This window comes from Salvia miltiorrhiza, chromosome 8, assembly GCF_028751815.1.
Source record: "Salvia miltiorrhiza cultivar Shanhuang (shh) chromosome 8, IMPLAD_Smil_shh, whole genome shotgun sequence".
NCBI classification, from domain to species: Eukaryota; Viridiplantae; Streptophyta; class Magnoliopsida; order Lamiales; family Lamiaceae; genus Salvia; species Salvia miltiorrhiza.
Window position 1 is genome coordinate 18,500,636 of NC_080394.1, and position 18,790 is coordinate 18,519,425.

The 18,790-nt window shown below is 37.2% G+C and overlaps 2 protein-coding genes across 2 annotated transcripts in view; one reads left to right on the forward strand and one right to left on the reverse strand.

The window, feature by feature from the left end:
* LOC131001633 (uncharacterized) overlaps positions 1 to 18,790 on the reverse strand; it is a 465,975-nt gene that overhangs the window by 31,635 nt on the left and 415,550 nt on the right. The window lies entirely within an intron of this gene.
* On the forward strand, positions 10,555 to 13,690 carry LOC131001667 (peptide methionine sulfoxide reductase A5). Its single transcript, XM_057928229.1, has 4 exons — positions 10,555 to 11,424; positions 12,535 to 12,647; positions 12,738 to 12,882; positions 13,144 to 13,690. The coding sequence occupies exons 1-4, from the start codon at positions 11,149 to 11,151 to the stop codon at positions 13,339 to 13,341; spliced, it is 732 nt and encodes a 243-aa protein (XP_057784212.1). The 5' UTR covers positions 10,555 to 11,148; the 3' UTR covers positions 13,342 to 13,690.

An 18,790-nucleotide genomic window follows, 5' to 3' on the forward strand; every position in this document is an offset into this window, starting at 1 on the left:
TACAAAATTCTCTCTTATTATGGTCACGTGTATTATCTAGCTACAGTAGACTAACTAATTATACCTCTATTTTAAACGTGTCATGTCTGTTGAATTTTCATAAAATTAAACAGTGTTATTGTCCAATAGGAACTTTGAATTTGAATATTAGGGGTTAATCCCTCTAAATACCTGAATTATTTTTATTTTCACATTTTGCATATAAATTTTCTGCTCTTCAATATACCTTAATTATGTTATTAATATTTCATTTTTGCATCATCCGTTAAATTACCCCCAAATTCAAGTTGATTTGGCAGCCGGAATAATTTACGTGTCCCCATTGGCCGATATACCGAACGACGACTTCTTCTTTAAAATATATAAAACATCGTCGTTTAATCTTAATTTTAAGTATTTAGATGTAATTAGGGTTCTTATGCCCTTAATTTATTTTGATTAGGGTTCTTTAAATTACAATGCAACTAAGCATTGCACCCTGTCCTCGTCGCTTCCTCTCACCTCTGCCCAACAGAAAACCCCACTTTAAACCTAGCGCCATCATCTGCGGCGGCCCCACCACCAGCAGATGGGCCGATTGCCACTTCACCGATTTCCAATTCCTTTCTTCCCCGTCAGACACTCTCGATGTCGCAATTTATGTGCTGCCTCGGCCTCTTCTTTCCTTGCCAGAGCGCATCTATCAATGCCGTTAGATTTCTATCAGGTTGTGGAAGCGGAGCCACATTTCCTTGGCAACGACATTCACCGAGCCTAGCTACGACACTAGGTTTTCGAAGCCGCCGCAATAAGGTTATAGAAAAGACTCTTTGAGTAGCTGGTGGCGCGACAGATTCTTCAAGCAGCTTGTCAGACCCTTGCTAACTCCAGTTCTCGCTGGGAATACAATCCGGAGCTCGCCGATGATGAATTTGGTTGCAATTGCTGTGAATTGGACTTTCTACTGCATGTTTTATACTTTGCTAAGAAATGGAGGAGACATATATGGTCTGCGTTTTTAACCCCTTCGACAACTAATGTTCGTGCCTAGGTGAAACGTCGTTGTTTAGGTCTAATCAAAATGATGTCGTTCTATTCCACGTCATTTAAAAACAATTTCTGCTTATTCTAATTGATATGTCGCTTAAGTTTTGAGCCACCTCATAAATTAAATTGTCACGTAAATATGTTAGTTTACCGAAATTTTTCGTCGGATGCAAAATTGGATTAGTAACAAAATTGAGGTGTACTGGACCAAAAAAAATTTAACAAATGCAAAACGCGAAAATGAAAATAGTTCGGGTATTTAGTGGGCATTAACCCCTATTTTTTAATGTACATTTATATTCTATTTCACTACAAAAAAATCGTGAATTACCGACGGCGAAATGCCGTCGGTAACAAAAGACGGCCGCCGGTAAATAGTGTTACCGGCGGCGTTACCGGCGGCAACTCGCCGTCGCTAAACAGTTCGTCGGCAACGCCATTACCGACGGCGATCGGCCGCCGCCGGCAATTAACGGCGGCGAAGCCGCCGGCATTTCCGCCGTTAAATACCGCCGTTGAACGGCGGAGAGTTGCCGGAAAATTACCGACGGCGTTTGCCGTCGGTAATTAGCGGCGGCGAGATCACCGTCGGTAATTTCCATCGGACGGTGGTGGCGCACACGCCGGAGTTGTTCACGATATTACCGAGGGCAAAATGCCGTCGGTAATTACCGACGGCATTACCGACGGCATTTGCCCTCGGTAATATTTTTTAATTTATTTTTTTTATTTTATTTTTTTTATTTATTTATTTTATTTATTTATTTATTTTATTGTATATCCACAATTTATTTCGGTATTTATACAGTATTGCATAATTTAGACGAACTTCCCAGTCGGTCACCCATCTTAGTTGTGCTCTAAGTCAAGCACGCTTAACCTTGAAGTTCTTTTCGAATGGTCACCAGTACAGAACACTCGTATTATTGATATATATAGTATCTATTAATTCATTTAAAGTCTACTTCAATATACAATATCATATATATTCATAACCTTAGAATATGTCGAGATGATATACAAAAAATGTTGTTAATTACGGATTGGGCTCGTTTCCGTTCTTATTTTTATGTCGGAAAAATATATATTTATTAATTTATTATTAATTTTCGATTTTTTTTTTTTTTTTTTTTTTATCAATCTAGTTTATACACCATTCATAACCTTAGTGTTGATTGATGAGTGAATCACTAATCAAATTAACATTCTTAAATTATAATTATAAGTTACTTACTAAGAATCTTGAATTCTTAGTAATAATATTAGATTAGTGATGATTGATGAATGAATCACTAATCAAATTAACATTCTTAAGTTATAATTATAAGATTCTTACTAAGAATCTTGGATTCTTAGTAATAATCTTGGATTAGTGATGATTGATGAGTGAATCACTAATCAAATTAGCATTCTTAAGTTATAATTATAAGATTCTTACTAAGAATCTTGAATTCTTAGTAATAATCTTGGATTAGTGATGATTGATGAGTGAATCACTAATCAAATTAACATTCTTAAGTTATAATTATAAGATTATTACTAAGAATCTTGAATTCTTAGTAATAATCTTGGATTAGTGATGATTGATGAGTTAATCACAAATCAAATTAGCATTCTTAAGTTATAATTATAAGATTCTTAATAAGAATCTTGAATTCTTAGTAATAATCTTGGATTAGTGATGATTGATGAGTGAATCACTAATCAAATTAACATTCTTAAGTTATAATTATAAAATTCTTACTAAGAATCTTGAATTCTTAGTAATAATCTTGGATTAGTGATGATTGATGAGTGAATCACTAATCAAATTAACATTCTTAAGTTATAATTATAAGATTCTTACTAAGAATCTTGAATTCTTAGTAATAATCTTGGATTAGTGATGATTGATGAGTGAATCACTAATCAAATTAACATTCTTAAGTTATAATTATAAAATTATTACTAAGAATCTTGAATTCTTAGTAATAATCTTGGATTAGTGATGATTGATTAGTTAATCACAAATCAAATTAGCATTCTTAAGTTATAATTATAAGATTCTTACTAAGAATCTTGAATTCTTAGTAATAATCTTGGATTAGTGATGATTGATGAGTGAATCACTAATCAAATTAACATTCTTAAGTTATAATTATAAAATTATTACTAAGAATCTTGAATTCTTAGTAATAATCTTGGATTAGTGATGATTGATTAGTTAATCACAAATCAAATTAGCATTCTTAAGTTATAATTATAAGATTCTTAATAAGAATCTTGAATTCTTAGTAATAATCTTGGATTAGTGATGATTGATGAGTGAATCACTAATCAAATTAACATTCTTAAGTTATAATTATAAGATTCTTACTAAGAATCTTGAATTCTTAGTAATAATCTTGGATTAGTGATGATTGATGAGTGAATCACAAATCAAATTAGCATTCTTAAGTTATAATTATAAGATTCTTACTAAGAATCTTGAATTCTTAGTAATAATCTTGGATTAGTGATGATTGATGAGTGAATCACTAATCAAATTAACATTCTTAAGTTATAATTATAAGTTTCTTACTAAGAATCTTGAATTCTTAGTAATAATCTTAGATTAGTAATAATCAATGTTTAAATTCACTTGTATTTCAATATATATTTGATTTTAATGTTTTTGTATTTTTATCTTTGATCAATTTATTAGATGATAAATGAAAAAAAAAATGAAAAAAAAATAAAAAAAAATAAAAAAAAATAAAAAAAATAAAATAAATTACCGACGGCATTTGCCCTCGGTAATTAACATTTGCCGTCGGTAATTAGCGGCGGAAAAATGCCGTCGGTAATTTTGGCCGGACGGTGGTGGTGCTATCGCCGGATGTCACCGGCGGTGGTGATTAGCGGCGGCCGGTTGCCGCTGGTAAATACCGACGGCAATTGCCGTCGGTAATAAATAATATATATTTATATTAATATATATTTAAATTAGCGGCGGCGTAACCGCCGCTAATTAGCGGCGGCCCGTTTGCCGTCGGTAATGCGCCGGTAATAGTCAAAAGGCGGGTCGCCTTTTTTGCCGCCGCCGTGCCGTCGGTAATTGCCGGCGGCGGCGCCGCCGTCGGTAATTTTGGCCGCTATTTTCGCGTTTTTTTGTAGTGTTTTAAAAATTATGTGAATATTTAAATTGAAACTAACTTGTTTGATATTCTTCTAACCTTTCACGATCGGACTTTTGAAATTCAAGAATTACGTTAGTTGTCCATCCAATATTTAACAATACTTTTGTACTTCAATTCAACTTAAATTAACTCCTGATCTTTGTAATTAAAATGATAAAAAAAAAGTATAGTTCCATTGCACTAAAAGAATGAGATAATAACACTGATAATCTAATTACAAGTACCGAAACATAATTCAATGATAATATATCTTGGTTGATTGATTTAACACCAGGTCGATTAAGTGTTTTTAGTCGTATACACTACTAATACTACAAAAAAAGGGGTAATTGCCTGTAAATTCCTAACGTTTACACGGAATTGATTTTTGCGCCTATTTTTATTTTTCTTCTTTTAAATACCTAACCTTTCGTTTTTGTCTCAAATTTTTCCGGTCACCGGTTTTTTCTTACGCCGGCGCCGGAAATGCCACTGTGGCAGCCGGAATCGCTGATTTGGCAGCCGAAAATTGACACATATCCTATTCATGACATGTGGAATTAAAAAAAATAATAAAAAAAATAAAAAAAATCTATGTCATCATCTTCCCCACCCCACCCATCGTCTTCCCCTTTCCCCACCCGGCTCTGCCGCCGCTGCCGCTACCACCGCCCCCAGCCACACACCACCGGCGATTCGCACGCCACCGGCGAGCTCAGTTTCAGCCGCACCCTCCACCGGCGATTCCCTCACCTCCGCGAAACATAGCTCCCACCTCTGCCGCCGCTGCCGCCACCACCGCCCCCAGCCACACACCACCGGCGATTCACATGCCACCGACGAGCTCAGTCTCAGCCGCACCCTCCACCGGCGATTCCCTCACCTCTGCGAAACATAGCTCCCAGATCCATCCATCAATTGAGCGCCCAAATCCCTTTTCACCCATCAATTGAACACTACGAGGCGGCGACGCCGCCCCTCCATCAATTGAGCGCCCAGATCCACCCATTGTCTTCCCCTTTCTCTTCCCCACCCCCAAACCCTAGTTTTCTGAAATTTCACGGAATTGTGTGGGGTGAAGTGGCGGCGTCGCGCGACTCCACGAGGCCGAGGCGCAGCGCCTCCGTGACGGCCTCCAGCACGGCTGCCTTGGTCGGCTCTGGGATGGAGAGGGTGGTGGTGGCGGCAGGGGGCGACGCTGGTGGTGGTGGCGCCGGCGTGTGGTGGTGGCAGGCGGAGAGAAAGAAGACGAGGGGGGGGGGGGATTTTACTTTTTTTTTTTTTTTGCCACGTGTCAATGAATAGGCTATGTGTCCCGGCTGCCAAATCAGCGATTCCGGCTGCCACAGTGGCATTTCCGATGTCGGCGTAAGAAAAACCGGTGACCGGACAAATTTGAGACAAAAACGAAAGGTTAGGTATTTAAAAGAAGAAAAATAAAAATAGGTGCAAAAACCAATTCTGTGTAAACGTTAGGAATTTACAGGCAATTACCAAAAAAAAAAAACTTAATTTTTACCACGGAAGTAACAACAAATTTTACATCCGATCGTCACTTACGACGAATTTTATGTCAAATTAAGTATGAAATTTTATGACAAAGTATGATTTGTGGCGGAACCTGTGATCTTGGGATGGCTTTTGCAACGGTGCGACCGTCGCTAGTAACAAAAAATTAATATATAAATGAATATATCAATTGGTCGTAACTTGTATAAGAACAATTATAAAATTAAATTAAAAATTTAATGACATATAATTTCTGTCACAATTATTTTAGAAAAAAATTACTCTCTTCGTCCCATTATTATGTCCTATTACTTTTGGGCACATATATTTAGAAATGTAAAATTAGAGAAAATGATTGTGTGTCTCACATGTTTAGTAATGAGTTTAAAGATTATTTTATTATTGTTAATACCTGCAAATAAAGTGCCTTTAAAAAATTCTTTTCATTCCACATCAATAAAGTCAAACGAAAATTCATCACAAATTCAAATCTAAACTCAAACGAAAATTCATCACAAAATCAAATTTAACTCTAAATCAAAATTTCATTATGCAATATAGTGTGTGTAATATAAACTCTAAATTAAACTCAAAATCAAATCTAAATTTCAACACCAAAGCTTCATTCTTCAAAGTCAAACAAGCTGACCTTTCTTCCCCTTATCTACTTTTAAGTTGTCGACAACCATTACAGAGAGGAGCCCGCTGTGCAGGTCGTCGGCCCACTCTTCGCAATCCTCGACTTCCTCATCTCCCCCTTCCTCTGGAGCATACCCGAGGCTTTCATCACGATGGTCATCTCCACCACCTTCCCCGCCCTCTGCATCGATTATTTAAAGCAAGTTTTCTCATTTTCGGATCTGGAAAACCTAGAACCATCACAACTTTAATCTCTATTAAGTGAACCATCACAACTTTAATCTCTATTAAGTGAAGAAGGATTGGAATTTGTTCTTTAATACTATGTTATGGAACTTCAATTTTTGGGATAATTTTAGCACTATGGCTGGAGAAGTCGGGAATTTGAGGAAAACCTTTCCATTATCCATCTCGTCATTGTCACAAGAGTCATCAAGGTCGATCAAAGACCAGATTCATGGCCTACTGTCGGCGCGATTGGGTGTGGGTTGCACTTGACTGTCGACATGGTGGTGGATGGGGGGCCAGAAGAGAAGCTGTGAATACAGCTGCTCATTTGATCAATAGAAGCTCATCATCTGTAGTTGGGTATGAAATTCCATAAGAAAGGTGGTTAGGAAGACTTGTCAGTTTTAGATATCTCAGAGTTTTTGGATGTCAAGCTTAAGCACACATAAAGCAAGATAAACTTGATGCAAGAGCTAAAAGGTGCATTATGTTAGGATATCCTGATGGAACTAAAGGTTATAGATTATAATGTACAGAGCCTGGTGAAAGAAATATTGTTATTAGTAGAGATGTAGTCTTTGATGAGACATGTATGCCATTTCTTAAAACTAATGTACCTCCGAAAGACAAGAATATATTAGATTCTGAAAGCAACAAAGCAAGCCCTGATGAAGACATTCGTAGTGATGAATCTGATATTGATACACATGAAAGGGAAGAAGAAACTCCCACAAATCATCAGAATCTAACTGACTACCAGCTTGCCAGAGATAGACAAAGAAGAGTTATACAACCACCAGTGAGATTTAGGGAAGATGACCTGATAGCATATGCTCTTGTGGTGGCATCAAAGACTTTATACTCAGAACCTAAGAACTGTTCAGAAGTTATTACTAGTACAGAAAATGACGAATGACTATTAACTATGAGGGAAGAGATTGAATCTTTACTAAAGAATAGAACCTGGATACTGGTTGATAGGCCAACTTTACCGAAAACTATAGGCTGCAAATGGGTGTTTAAAAGAAAGATAGAGATGGTTGCAATTGAAATTTATAAGGTACAAAGTGAGACTAGTGGCAAAAGGATACAACCAGAAAGAATGAATAGATTATAACGAGGTATATATTTTCACCTGTAGTAAAACATACCTCTATCAGAATACTTTTGACATTAGTTTCTCAATTTGATTTAGAGTTGGAACAGTTAGATGTAAAAACAACTTTCTTCGTGGAGATTTGAAAGAAACAATATACATTGAGCAGCTAGACAGTTTCATATTACCAGGAAATGAAGACAAGATATGTTTGCTTAAGAAGTCACTCTATGGATTGAAACAAAGTAGTATGCAGTGGTATCTTAAGTTTGATCAGCATATATATGCCTAAAATAGGGTATTCAAGATCACTATATGAATTGTGTATATATATGTTAAGAATGATGGTAAAGATATATTGTCTTTCTTACTCTTATATGTAGATGATATGCTTGGGGCAAGTAAGAATAAACAAGAAATAACATTAAACAAGAAATAGCATTACTGAAAATGGATCTGGAATCTACTTTTGAAATGAAGTAGTTAGGAGATGCTAGAAGGATTCAAGGAATGGAGATTTATAGGGACAAAAAGAATGGAAAGTTGTGGCTTATGCAAGAGAATTATGTTCAAAAGATGGTAAGGAGATTCAATGTACATGAGTCCAGAATAGTATCTGTACCTTTTGGACTCCATTTCAAGTTATCTGATGAGCATAGAGATGTCAATGCAGCCCAAAACCCGTGGGCCGACCCGAATAACCCGAAAAAATTAGAGGGTTAGGGTTGAAAAATCGCAACTCGAAAAAACCTCCAGCCCGATTAGCCCGCACCCGACTAACCCGAAAACCCGATGGGCTGGCCCGGTGGGCTGACGGAATTGTGACTGATGCATCCAGTTACAACTTCTGCTATGTTTAGATATATGGTATTTGCTTAAATATATATATGTAGCCTCATTAAAAAAAAGTGAAATTAATTAGTTAGAATATATATGTGTGTGTGTGTGTGTGCAATCTCATTAAAAAAAGTGAAATTAATTTGGATTTTTTGTAGAAATTGATTATTAGTATCTCATTAGTTAGAAATTAATTATTAGTATCTCATTTTAAAGTATTACCATTATTTTTTTGTATGTCAATGAGACGTGCATGGCAAATCCACTAATTATTCAGTAATAATCCAGATTGATTCTAGTGCATTGATACATGTTAAATTTTACTATCTCATTTTAATATAATTTTGTTTATGTAATCTTGAATATCTTATATTTTTGCATTTCATGCTTTGCTATATAATTTATATCTTTAATATCTATGTATATTTTATACATTATACATTAGATCATTAGGAATAACTAGAACGTCCACTCGTGCGATGCACGACGAACATCGAAATTAACGATATATTTAAATAAATAAAAATAAATATAAAATATATTTTAAAAATAAAATAAAATAATTCACGTCAATTATTCAATAAAATCTTGAATTTAAAAATTATATTAACAACTTTGCATAAAGTATAATAAAAATTATTCAATAACAAAAATGAGCATTTACACATTATTATTATAGAGTTACGCGTCATAATAAATATTTTCATATACAAACATAAATAAAAAGTTATAAAATTTTAATGAAAAGAGAGAAAATAAAATATTTAATGAAAAGAGAGAAAATAAAATATTTTAAAATTTTCATAACATATTCATTTTTATTTTTGATGTTTTTATACAATAGTATTAAATTTAGGTGCATATTGAAAAAAAATCATGAATTAAATTTGACAATATTTACAAAAGAATTAAATTATGAAAAACTAAAAGAAAAAATTGATGGAAGACGAGAGAGAAAAAGAGAGGGAAAAGATGGAGGGAAAAACTCCTCTTTTATATATTATATAGATAAAATACAAATGATAATTTTATTTTTACGCCTTTAACCTGATTAGCCCGATGAGCTAGCCCGAAACCCGAAAGTTTAGGGTTAGGGTTGAAGATTTACAACCCGAAAAAATCTCCAACTCGATTAGCCCGCACCCGACTAACCCGGAACCCGATAGGGCTAGCCCGAAAATCCGGTGGGCTGGCCCGATTGACATCCCTAGATGAGCAGAAGCCAAAGACAGATTCTGAGAAAGATGAGATGATGAAAGTGCCTTATGCAAATGCAGTAGGAAGTATAATGTATACAATGGTTTGCACAAGGCCTGACTTATCTCATGCATTTAATGTGTTAAGTAGATATATGGCCAGTCCAGGGCAGTATCATTGGGAGGCTATAAAATGGATTATGAGATATTTGAAGAGTACATCAAAACATGGAATCTTATTTGAGCAGAATAAGGAATTGAGAGAGGATGTTTTAATGGTTTTTGTTGATTCAGATTATGCAACAAATCTGGATAACATGAGGTCTTAGTTAGGATATGTATTCTCTCTATTTAGATCTGCTATATCATGGAAATCATCATTGCAAAGTGTTATTGCTCTCTCAACAACATAGATCATATTGAATATCTGGCTCTTACTAAGGCAATTAAAGAAAGCATTTGGCTAAAAAGAATGATTAAAGAGTTTGGAATCAAACAGAAATATGTGACTATATTTTATGACAGTCAAAGTGTTTTGCACTTAGTAAAACACAGTGTCTTCATGAGAGGTCAAAGCACGTTGATGTGCGACATCGTTTTGTAAAGGACATTGTTAACAAATGTTTGGTGAGAGTTCTCAAGATTGGAACAAAGAACAATGCAACAGATATGTTAACCAGACTTTGTCTACTTCAAAGTTCAAGCATTGTCTTATGTTAATTGGTTTGGTATCTCAACAGGTAGTATAAGTGTTGGGAGCCCTGTGATAGGGCATATTTGAGGAGAAGTTACTGTTCTTATACTATGATCTTTTGGTCAAGGCGGAGATTGTGAAGATAGGTGACTGCAAAGATACATATCAAAGGGGCTTTTATGCAATATGTGCAAAGATGAAAGTTTTGTTTGCTATTTAGTTTCGGCCGTTATAACAATTCAATTAAAAGTGAAGTTCGATGTCGTTTTACATCTACGTATTGTTTAGACAAATTATTCTTTTTGGTATATATCTTTTAGTTAGGATATTTCATATATCATCTTTGTTGTGAGTCTTAGCTTAGATTCAGAGAGTTGGAGATAGGAATTATATTTGTAGCTTTCGTGTTGCGTTTCTCGATTGTTCGTATTGTTTACTACACTTGAAGAATAAGAATTGTCTTTCAATAGAGCACTTACAAACACAGACGGAGTAACTAATGAATCGAGTTTGTGTCATTATTCAATGAATTTAAATTCTTTAAAGTTTTGACTCTATTTGGATCTACGATTAAAGATTGTGATTTTTGGTGCAATAATCATTTTTATGATTTGTAGACGTCACCCAAAATTAGAAAGAAAGGAGGGAAATAAAAATAGAAATAAGGCAGCCTATTTCAGGACTACAAGGTAAATTAACCTTCTCTTCAATTATTCATTTTCTTTCTTCAATTATTCATTTTCTTTACTGTTTTTCAATCATTCGCATTCTTCCCTCTTGGTGAGAATGAAGGTGACTGCTTTAGTTTTCCTCGTCACTTTCATTTCCTTAGCTGCGAACTCAGCACTGAGCATCAGATTTCCGGATCGGATCTCCAATGACCCAAATCAAGGATCCGATCATCCCCTTAAAACTGCGGTTTTCGCTCTCGGCAGCTTTTGGAGGTCGGAGGCGACGTTTGGATGCCAAAACGGCGTCGTCAGAACCACCGCTGGTTATGCCGGCGGATCTAGGCCTAATCCCGAGTACCGAAGCTTAGGCGACCATGCGGAGTCCGTGCAGGTTAGAGTCCTATCATTTTCCGCTTTCATTATACTCCATTTTCTGTGATTTTAGCGGATTTTTGTTTCGCGTGTCTAATTGGGTATTGAGAATAGCTTTTCACAGTCAATTTGTTTTTCCAATGTCGATTTCGTTAAGAATTTACTATTAATGTGACCATGGAGCTGAATAATGCGATTGAGAGCGTTTGATATGAGTAATAGGTAATTCAGGGTTTAGTTACAGCTAATATCATCATGTCGAGATATAATGGAGGACTATTCCATGTGCATTAGATTTGGACAAATATTTAAGGATGTATTTAAGTTCTGTAAATGTGATTTCTATCCATTAGCCGTGGTTTACCTCATATTTCATGTCTGCAGTGTGTTTTAATGTGGAATTACTAGTTGTACTTGTACTAGTTGATTGATAATTTGATGTATAAACTATGTAACGAGCTGCTCTCTAGCAGCTCTGTTTTGTAGCTTGTAGCTGTTTAATAAACCAGGATTGTTGCTTTTGTACAATCGAATACTGGTTCTGATTTAGGTTGTCAAAGACATCATTCAGGTAATATGGCTTATGTACTTCCAGAGTGGACTGAGTGTTGGATATGATAAAATCATTAAATTTATGTATACTATGATGCACTAACAAGAAGAAGGTGGATTGGTAGGTTACAACACTCAAATCTAAAATAGTTGTGGGCTCTGATTAACATTGGTCCCAGGTATAATCTTCTGTCATCTTACAAAGTAAACAAGGCGTAAAATCATTTATAGGTTACCTACAACCGAAATCTAATACGCACACACAAATTGAAGGTTGGACTTAGCGTAGTTTTGTAACTTGCTGATTTCCATGGCTTGGAGTTCATTTAATTTATGATGATGATGAAGTTGCAAGAATATTTACTACATAGTAGGCAAGCATTGGTTGTAGCAAATGGAAGTTCAGTTTTATAAACATGCAATAGTTTACGCCACATTAGATTAAGGTAAGGTGAAGTCCTCTGACCGCAAGATTTTTTACACTTGACTCCTAGTTTTACTTTTAGTAGCAGCTACTTTTCCCTGTTCTGGTGGATGATGGAATAATTTCTTTAAGTGATCAAATCATTCTGTGCAGGTAGAATACGATCCCAGGATTACAAGTTTCCGAGAACTACTTGATGTCTTTTGGAGTAGTCATGATTCTAGGCAAGTGTTCGGGCAAGGTCCTGATGTTGGGAATCAATACAGGTACTTGTTTTCACTTCCAGCACTCCTCTTGTACAACCATACCCCATTTAAAGAAGTCCTCTGACTTGTTGAATCGTATCACCTGAGCAGGTCTTTAATCTTTACAAACAGCACTGAAGAATCTAGGATTGCTGCTCTCAGCAAAGAAAAGGAGCAAACACGATCAAAGACCAGTGTTATTACCACTCAAATTCAACAGCTAGTAGTATTTTATCCTGCGGAGCCAGAACATCAGGTTTGTGATTTAATATAATACGAGGCTAGTTTTAAGATTGCACTTCCATTTTTTGTTTGTTCAAATAGTTAGTATTGTGATGCAAGTTTTGTCGATTTCAACATGACCAAAACTACAAAAGATTATATCCCGTCTCTAAAGTCTGAAAGAATGCGGAGCTGTAATCTTTTGATATCTCTGGTCTTATGAAATTCCTTTAGCACACAACCATACATGCATTTCTTAGATCGTCAGCTTATTGTCTGCCCGCCCTTCCTGTAGAAATTTGAGCTTAAACGCAATCCTTTTCTTCTTCAATTGATTGGAAACTTGTCCGAGGAAGATCTTGAGAGGTCCAACCTAGCAACAAAACTGAATGGATATGCAGCAGAGCTTTGTCCCCCTAGGTTGCAGAGGCAGATTGACGCCAAGATCAATGACATCGTAAGAAAAGGCTGGCCAATTCTAAGGGAGATCTAACTCGACATTGCTCTAAATCCTCGAGTTTACAGATCAAAACCGCTCATGCGGTGCTCTAATTTGAGCCGACATTCATAAGCTGACGGCATTCTCTTCGTTGATGAGACCTTGGTCGACATGGCCGAAGCTGATTAGTTCAATGCTAGCCCACTGCTGAGTGAGTGAGGCTAGTGCCATTGTTGTTGGAGGGACTGGGACTGGGACTGCTGGCGGATGCTTGATCGATTGTAATAGATGTGTCATTGATCGCTGCTAGATAGGTAGAAAATAGTCTTTGCTAATCTATTAATCATTTTGATGAATCGATTAATTTTGAATTTATTTGATCATTTTATCTATGTTTTATCAATTTATTCTACACAAAAACTTGGGTGCAACCGGTTGCACCGTGCAACCGAGTTGCACCTGTACCCATACCCTGATCCATATTCTAACCCGAATTCGCATCCTGACCAAAATCGTATAAATGACACCATTCAATTATACAAATGACACAGTCTATAATTGATACTATTAAATTATACAAATGACACTGCATGTCAGTATAACTGAATAGTATCATCTACACAGTTAATATCATTTGTATAATCGAATAATGTCAATTATACAGTGGCATTTACAATATTATAGTGTCATTTATACGCAGTATCATTTGTATAATCGAATAGTGTCAATTACAAGCAGTATTATTTATATAGCTGAATAGTGTCATTTACACAATTCAGGTCAAGATGCGGGTTCGGGTCAGGGCGCGGGTGCAACCGATCGCACCCAAGAGCACTTCTTTGTTCTATCACTCGAAATTATATTTATCAGTGATAGGTCGCACGGTTCATTTGGGATCGAGTGTCCTACTTTTTCGTGCCTCGTTATAGATCACTTTTAATTTTTTTATTTATAAATTTTTTCTTCAATGTCAATCTTTTGTGTTTAAGTTTAATTTTCTACTTATTAACTAGGGAGGTTATATCCAATCAGGGCATATGATACATTTTCAGTATCTAAGTTCAATTGAGTTTTAAAAAAAAAAGTATCTAAGTTCAATTTTATCAATTAATTTATAAAGATTGGTGGGTGGGTCGGGCCGAGCCGTCAGCCCTATGAGTATGATGTGCAATGTAATTTTAATATTTTATTACTAATTTAATTCAATTATTATTAATTTAACTTTGTAAATAAATCCAAATTTTAGCAAGGGTCAAAATTTAAAATACCCACCTTCATAACTTATCTATCAAAAATACCCACTTTCACAAAACACATATCAACCATATCCAACTCATAATTAATGACAAAACTACCCTTCAACAAATCCTCTACCTATTCATTATCAAACCATTCCATGTTCAAATTAAAACAAGTCTAAATAGATATTATCAGGCCCAACATGCTTCCGTAACACTTCGAAATAAATCTTAAAATTTAAACCAACATTATACCTTTATCGACTGGTCTTCTTCAGGAGTCGGTCTTGTTGCGTTTTACGGCTCGTCTGCCTCCCCGGCACGCACCAACCACACTCTCGCAAGAGATGGTTGCAACCCTTCTCCTTCACTAAGTGCCGACTCAATACTTTGTTGGAAAAAATAAAGAAAATATTTTTACTCAACTGGAATAGTTGGACAAAAACTAAGCGTTTATAGAGGAATTATATAAAAATTAATTTATTTCATAAAATACTCCCCAAGGGAGGAGACTAACTTGTTTTAGCTACTCATAGTAGCTAATACTTGTGTACATAAAAATTAAAAGGAACTAAAACTAAAACGAAAAAACTTTGAAAACTAGAATTAAAAAATTACAAAGATAATTTTTTCTAGAGAGAGGAAGTGGTGTGTGAAAATGTGTTCTGATTTTTCGATGCCTTCTTCTCTCCAGAGCTTGGGTTTATATAGAGGTTTGGACCCCTCTATTATTGCTCGGTAGTTGGCCTTGGATTCCTTCCTCGTGGCCAGCTTGCTTGGATGGTGATAGCCACCTTCTTTTGTCGGCCATTATTGCCGACACTAGTTAGTGCCTTCACATGGATGGAGTTGAACCTTCCTTTATCTTTTTGTGATAATGGTTGGTGAGGTTCAGCAACTTTTCCACCATCCTTTGTCTTCTTCTGATGAGTGGAGTTCCTGTAGAATTACCCACTTTGGTTAGTGGGTAGTTGGCCTGCATTATTATCCGCCCACTTTCGTCGTTTTTCTTTTAGTGGGTGGTCCTCCTGTCTTGAGTCACATGACTCCCTTTTCTTTGTCGGGCCCCTTACTTTTTTGGTGCCCGTGGTGCTCGTCCTCGTGGAGTCTTGTGCTCCTCGTACTCGTCTGACCGGAATTTCTTCTTGTTAGGCTTTGGGAAGAAGCCTTTGCCAAACTCCGGTTCTTTCTGCGTTGGACACTCCGTGCAGATGTGATCTGTCCAATGGCCTAAATGAGCCATGTTACAGAATTTGTGACGGGTTTCTTTGCTTCCCGCCACCTTGTTTCGCCAGAGTGTCAGCCTCTTTTCTTCAAAGGCCTTCTCTGCGAAACTTGTAGTTTTTCCTGTCATAGAATTTAACAGGAAAGATCCAAGTCCTGCATTATGAGAGAACTTGAACTGGTACTTTACTTTGTCCATCTCTGTAAGACAGACCCATAGTCCCCATGCACGTCTCGTGGAGATTTGATCCTCCGCGAATGTTGTGACAATGGAAACTTCATGATTGGGTGCCTTAATTCGGTTTAAGGCCTCCGTGTCGGGTCTCCGAAGCTTAATAAAATGAAAAGCTTCATGATTCCCTTTTCCTGCTGGTTCTGGAGCTGCGCTGAGGAAGTATAGCTCCAGGACATCTCCCCGGTTAAGGGACTGGTTGTTCGCCCAAGCATCATAGACTGTCTTTTGGATCCACCTGGGTAGACCCTTGATTTCGCTAAATGTTGGCGAAGTAGTATAAACTGAGGCTAATGCCCCGAATTCATACCACTCTTTGACCTCCTGAGGATTGGCTCCGGTGGTCATCCATATGCGAGGATATTTTCCCGCAACATCAACCCGGCAATAGCTCGGATTGAGTCCTTTTCTGGTATTGAGTTTTTCCCATCTGGACTGGTACATCTGCCAAACAGGAGAAATGTCAATAATATTAGTATCAATCTTAGATTTGCCCGTCAGTGGCCTAAGACTGATCTCTCCCTCTTTTACCCCAGAGGTGGAGGGTTGACATGTTGGTTCGGGCGGTGAAGCCTTAGCAACATCTTTTTCTCGAGGATCCGGTTTTAACACCTTAGCCTCAGAACTTGTGCTAGGGGTATTGGAATCCCCTGCTACAGGTAATCCGGCCTGTACGGTAATGCCTGCTTCGATCATGGGAGCCATGATCCCGCGCAGGAGCGGCTTGTGGGTTGCATCATTAAGATTTAACATCTTTTTGATACATTCTCGTATGCGGTTGGTTACTTTGGATTCATCGTCCGTTTGTATCCTTCCCGCTTGTTTGGCATGGAGTAAGCACTCTTGCCATTCTTGTTGTAGCATCTCCAGGTTGTCCAGGAGCTGCCTCTGGTACTCCATGATAGAGTCAACCTCAGTTGGCTCCATCTCTTGTTAGGAAATCTGCAAGAACATTTTGATCAGATTTCAAGATGACAATATCATAATCATAATATTGGCATTCTGCTTGCCATCTAAGCAATCTAGCCTTTTCAGGTTTAGATTCTATCTTTTTTGTTAAGAAAGCTTTAACATTCGTGTTATCTACTTTCAAAACGAATTTCTTAGCAAGTAAGAAGAGCGGCCATTTTTTGAACGCCTTTCTGACTGCATAAAATTCTTTCTCGTTTATGTGCCATCGCACAGCCTCGTTGTCGGAGAAGAGTCCGCTGCAGTATCTACAAGGTTCTTCTCCAAATGGGGTGATCTTTGTGAGCACAGCTGCCCACCAGGAATCACTCGCGTCGGTGTAGAGGACTAAGTCATCCTCGTCTTGTGGTATTGAAAGTTTTGGGAGATTTTTACAAATCTCTTTCAACTTCTTCATACCCTACCGATGCTCCTCCTTCCATATGAATGGAACATCTTTCTTCAGTAGTGGACTGAAGACTTTTCTCTGTTCTGCAAGGTTTTTGATAAACATCCCTGCAAAATTGACAACTCCGAGAAAACTTTGGAGCTGCTTTTTCTCCTTGAGATCCTCTGGGAAATTCTGGACTTTTTCTACAATATGGTCTTGTAGAATTATTCCAGATTCATCGATCTCAATTCCCAGAAACTCCATCTTCTGGGTGGCTATGACTGCCTTCTTTTCAGACAGCACTAGTCATTCTTGTTGACAAACATCCGCAAAGATCTCCAGATGCCTGACATGTTCCTGAATGTTTTTTGATGCAATAAGAATGTCATCAATATAAACAAACATAAACGAAGAATAATCTTTGAAGAGATTATCCATCTTTCTTTGGAATATCTGAGGCGCGTTGGCTAGCCCCATTGGCATGACATTCCAGACATAATGTCCTTGTGGAGTTGAGAAGGCTGTAAACTTCTTACTCCCTTCCTCCATGCGAATCTGGTAGAAGCCTGATTTGCAATCGAACTTCGAGAATACCCTTGCACTTCTGATGCAGTTGATGAGGTGTTCTCTACTTGGGATGAAGTATCCGTCAAACTCAAGAATATCATTAATTATAATTAATGACCAATCTTGGTTTTCCTCGCTTGATCTCCCCATGATTTCTCACCAGAAATCCAGGACTGCTGTAGGGCGACTTCCCTGGTTCGATCAACTTCAAATCAAGGTGTTCCTTGATTATACTCCTCATATCCTGTTGATCTTGAGTGTTCATCAGGATAGGTCTGAACCTTACAAACTCATGCTCTTTTCCAGTTTTTGTAGGAATATTAAACTGAATTAACGTTCCGCTTTGCCCGATGATCGTTTCTTGGATTATTATTAATTTATCATACAACGATTAATCCTAACATGCTCCTATGAATTTAACAGCTGCACGTTGGAGTTCAGAAATACCTGAAGAATTCCTAAGAATTCGTCAATCTGTCGCTGAACAGGTCAGCCAACTTCAACGCTCCGTTTGACCCCTCAAACGACCTCCAATCGTATTTTGTGCAGAAATACGACTTCTTCGTCTTCGAGAGAGCTTTCCGTGGCCGCCTGATTCGTCTGAATCGGAGTTCTGTGGAGGAAGTTATGGCCGTTTTACGGAGACTGCCAGAACTTGGTTTCCTGCGAAAATCTGACTCCAGCTCTGATCTTCTCGACTGTATCCCGCTCAATTCCCAACGTTGGATGGACAACGAGCTATGGAAATTCCCAAGACAGAAATCACCTCACGTTTTTCCTGCGCCTCTCTCTGCTCTCAAAACCCTAATTTTATCAGTGTGTTTTCCTGAGAGCTGACAGCTGTATTTAATAATACAGAAACTGAGAGGGGGCGCCAGTTTTAGTGTGAGGGCCGAAAATCTG

Bases quoted from the DNA above. Each gene is read 5' to 3' on its own strand.
- LOC131001667 (XM_057928229.1), top strand. From the start codon at position 11,149: ATGAAGGTGACTGCTTTAGTTTTCCTCGTCACTTTCATTTCCTTAGCT. The intron at 12,648-12,737 runs GTACTTGTTTTC...TCACCTGAGCAG, and splicing joins GATGTTGGGAATCAATACAG to GTCTTTAATCTTTACAAACA. The intron at 12,883-13,143 runs GTTTGTGATTTA...CCCTTCCTGTAG, and splicing joins CTGCGGAGCCAGAACATCAG to AAATTTGAGCTTAAACGCAA.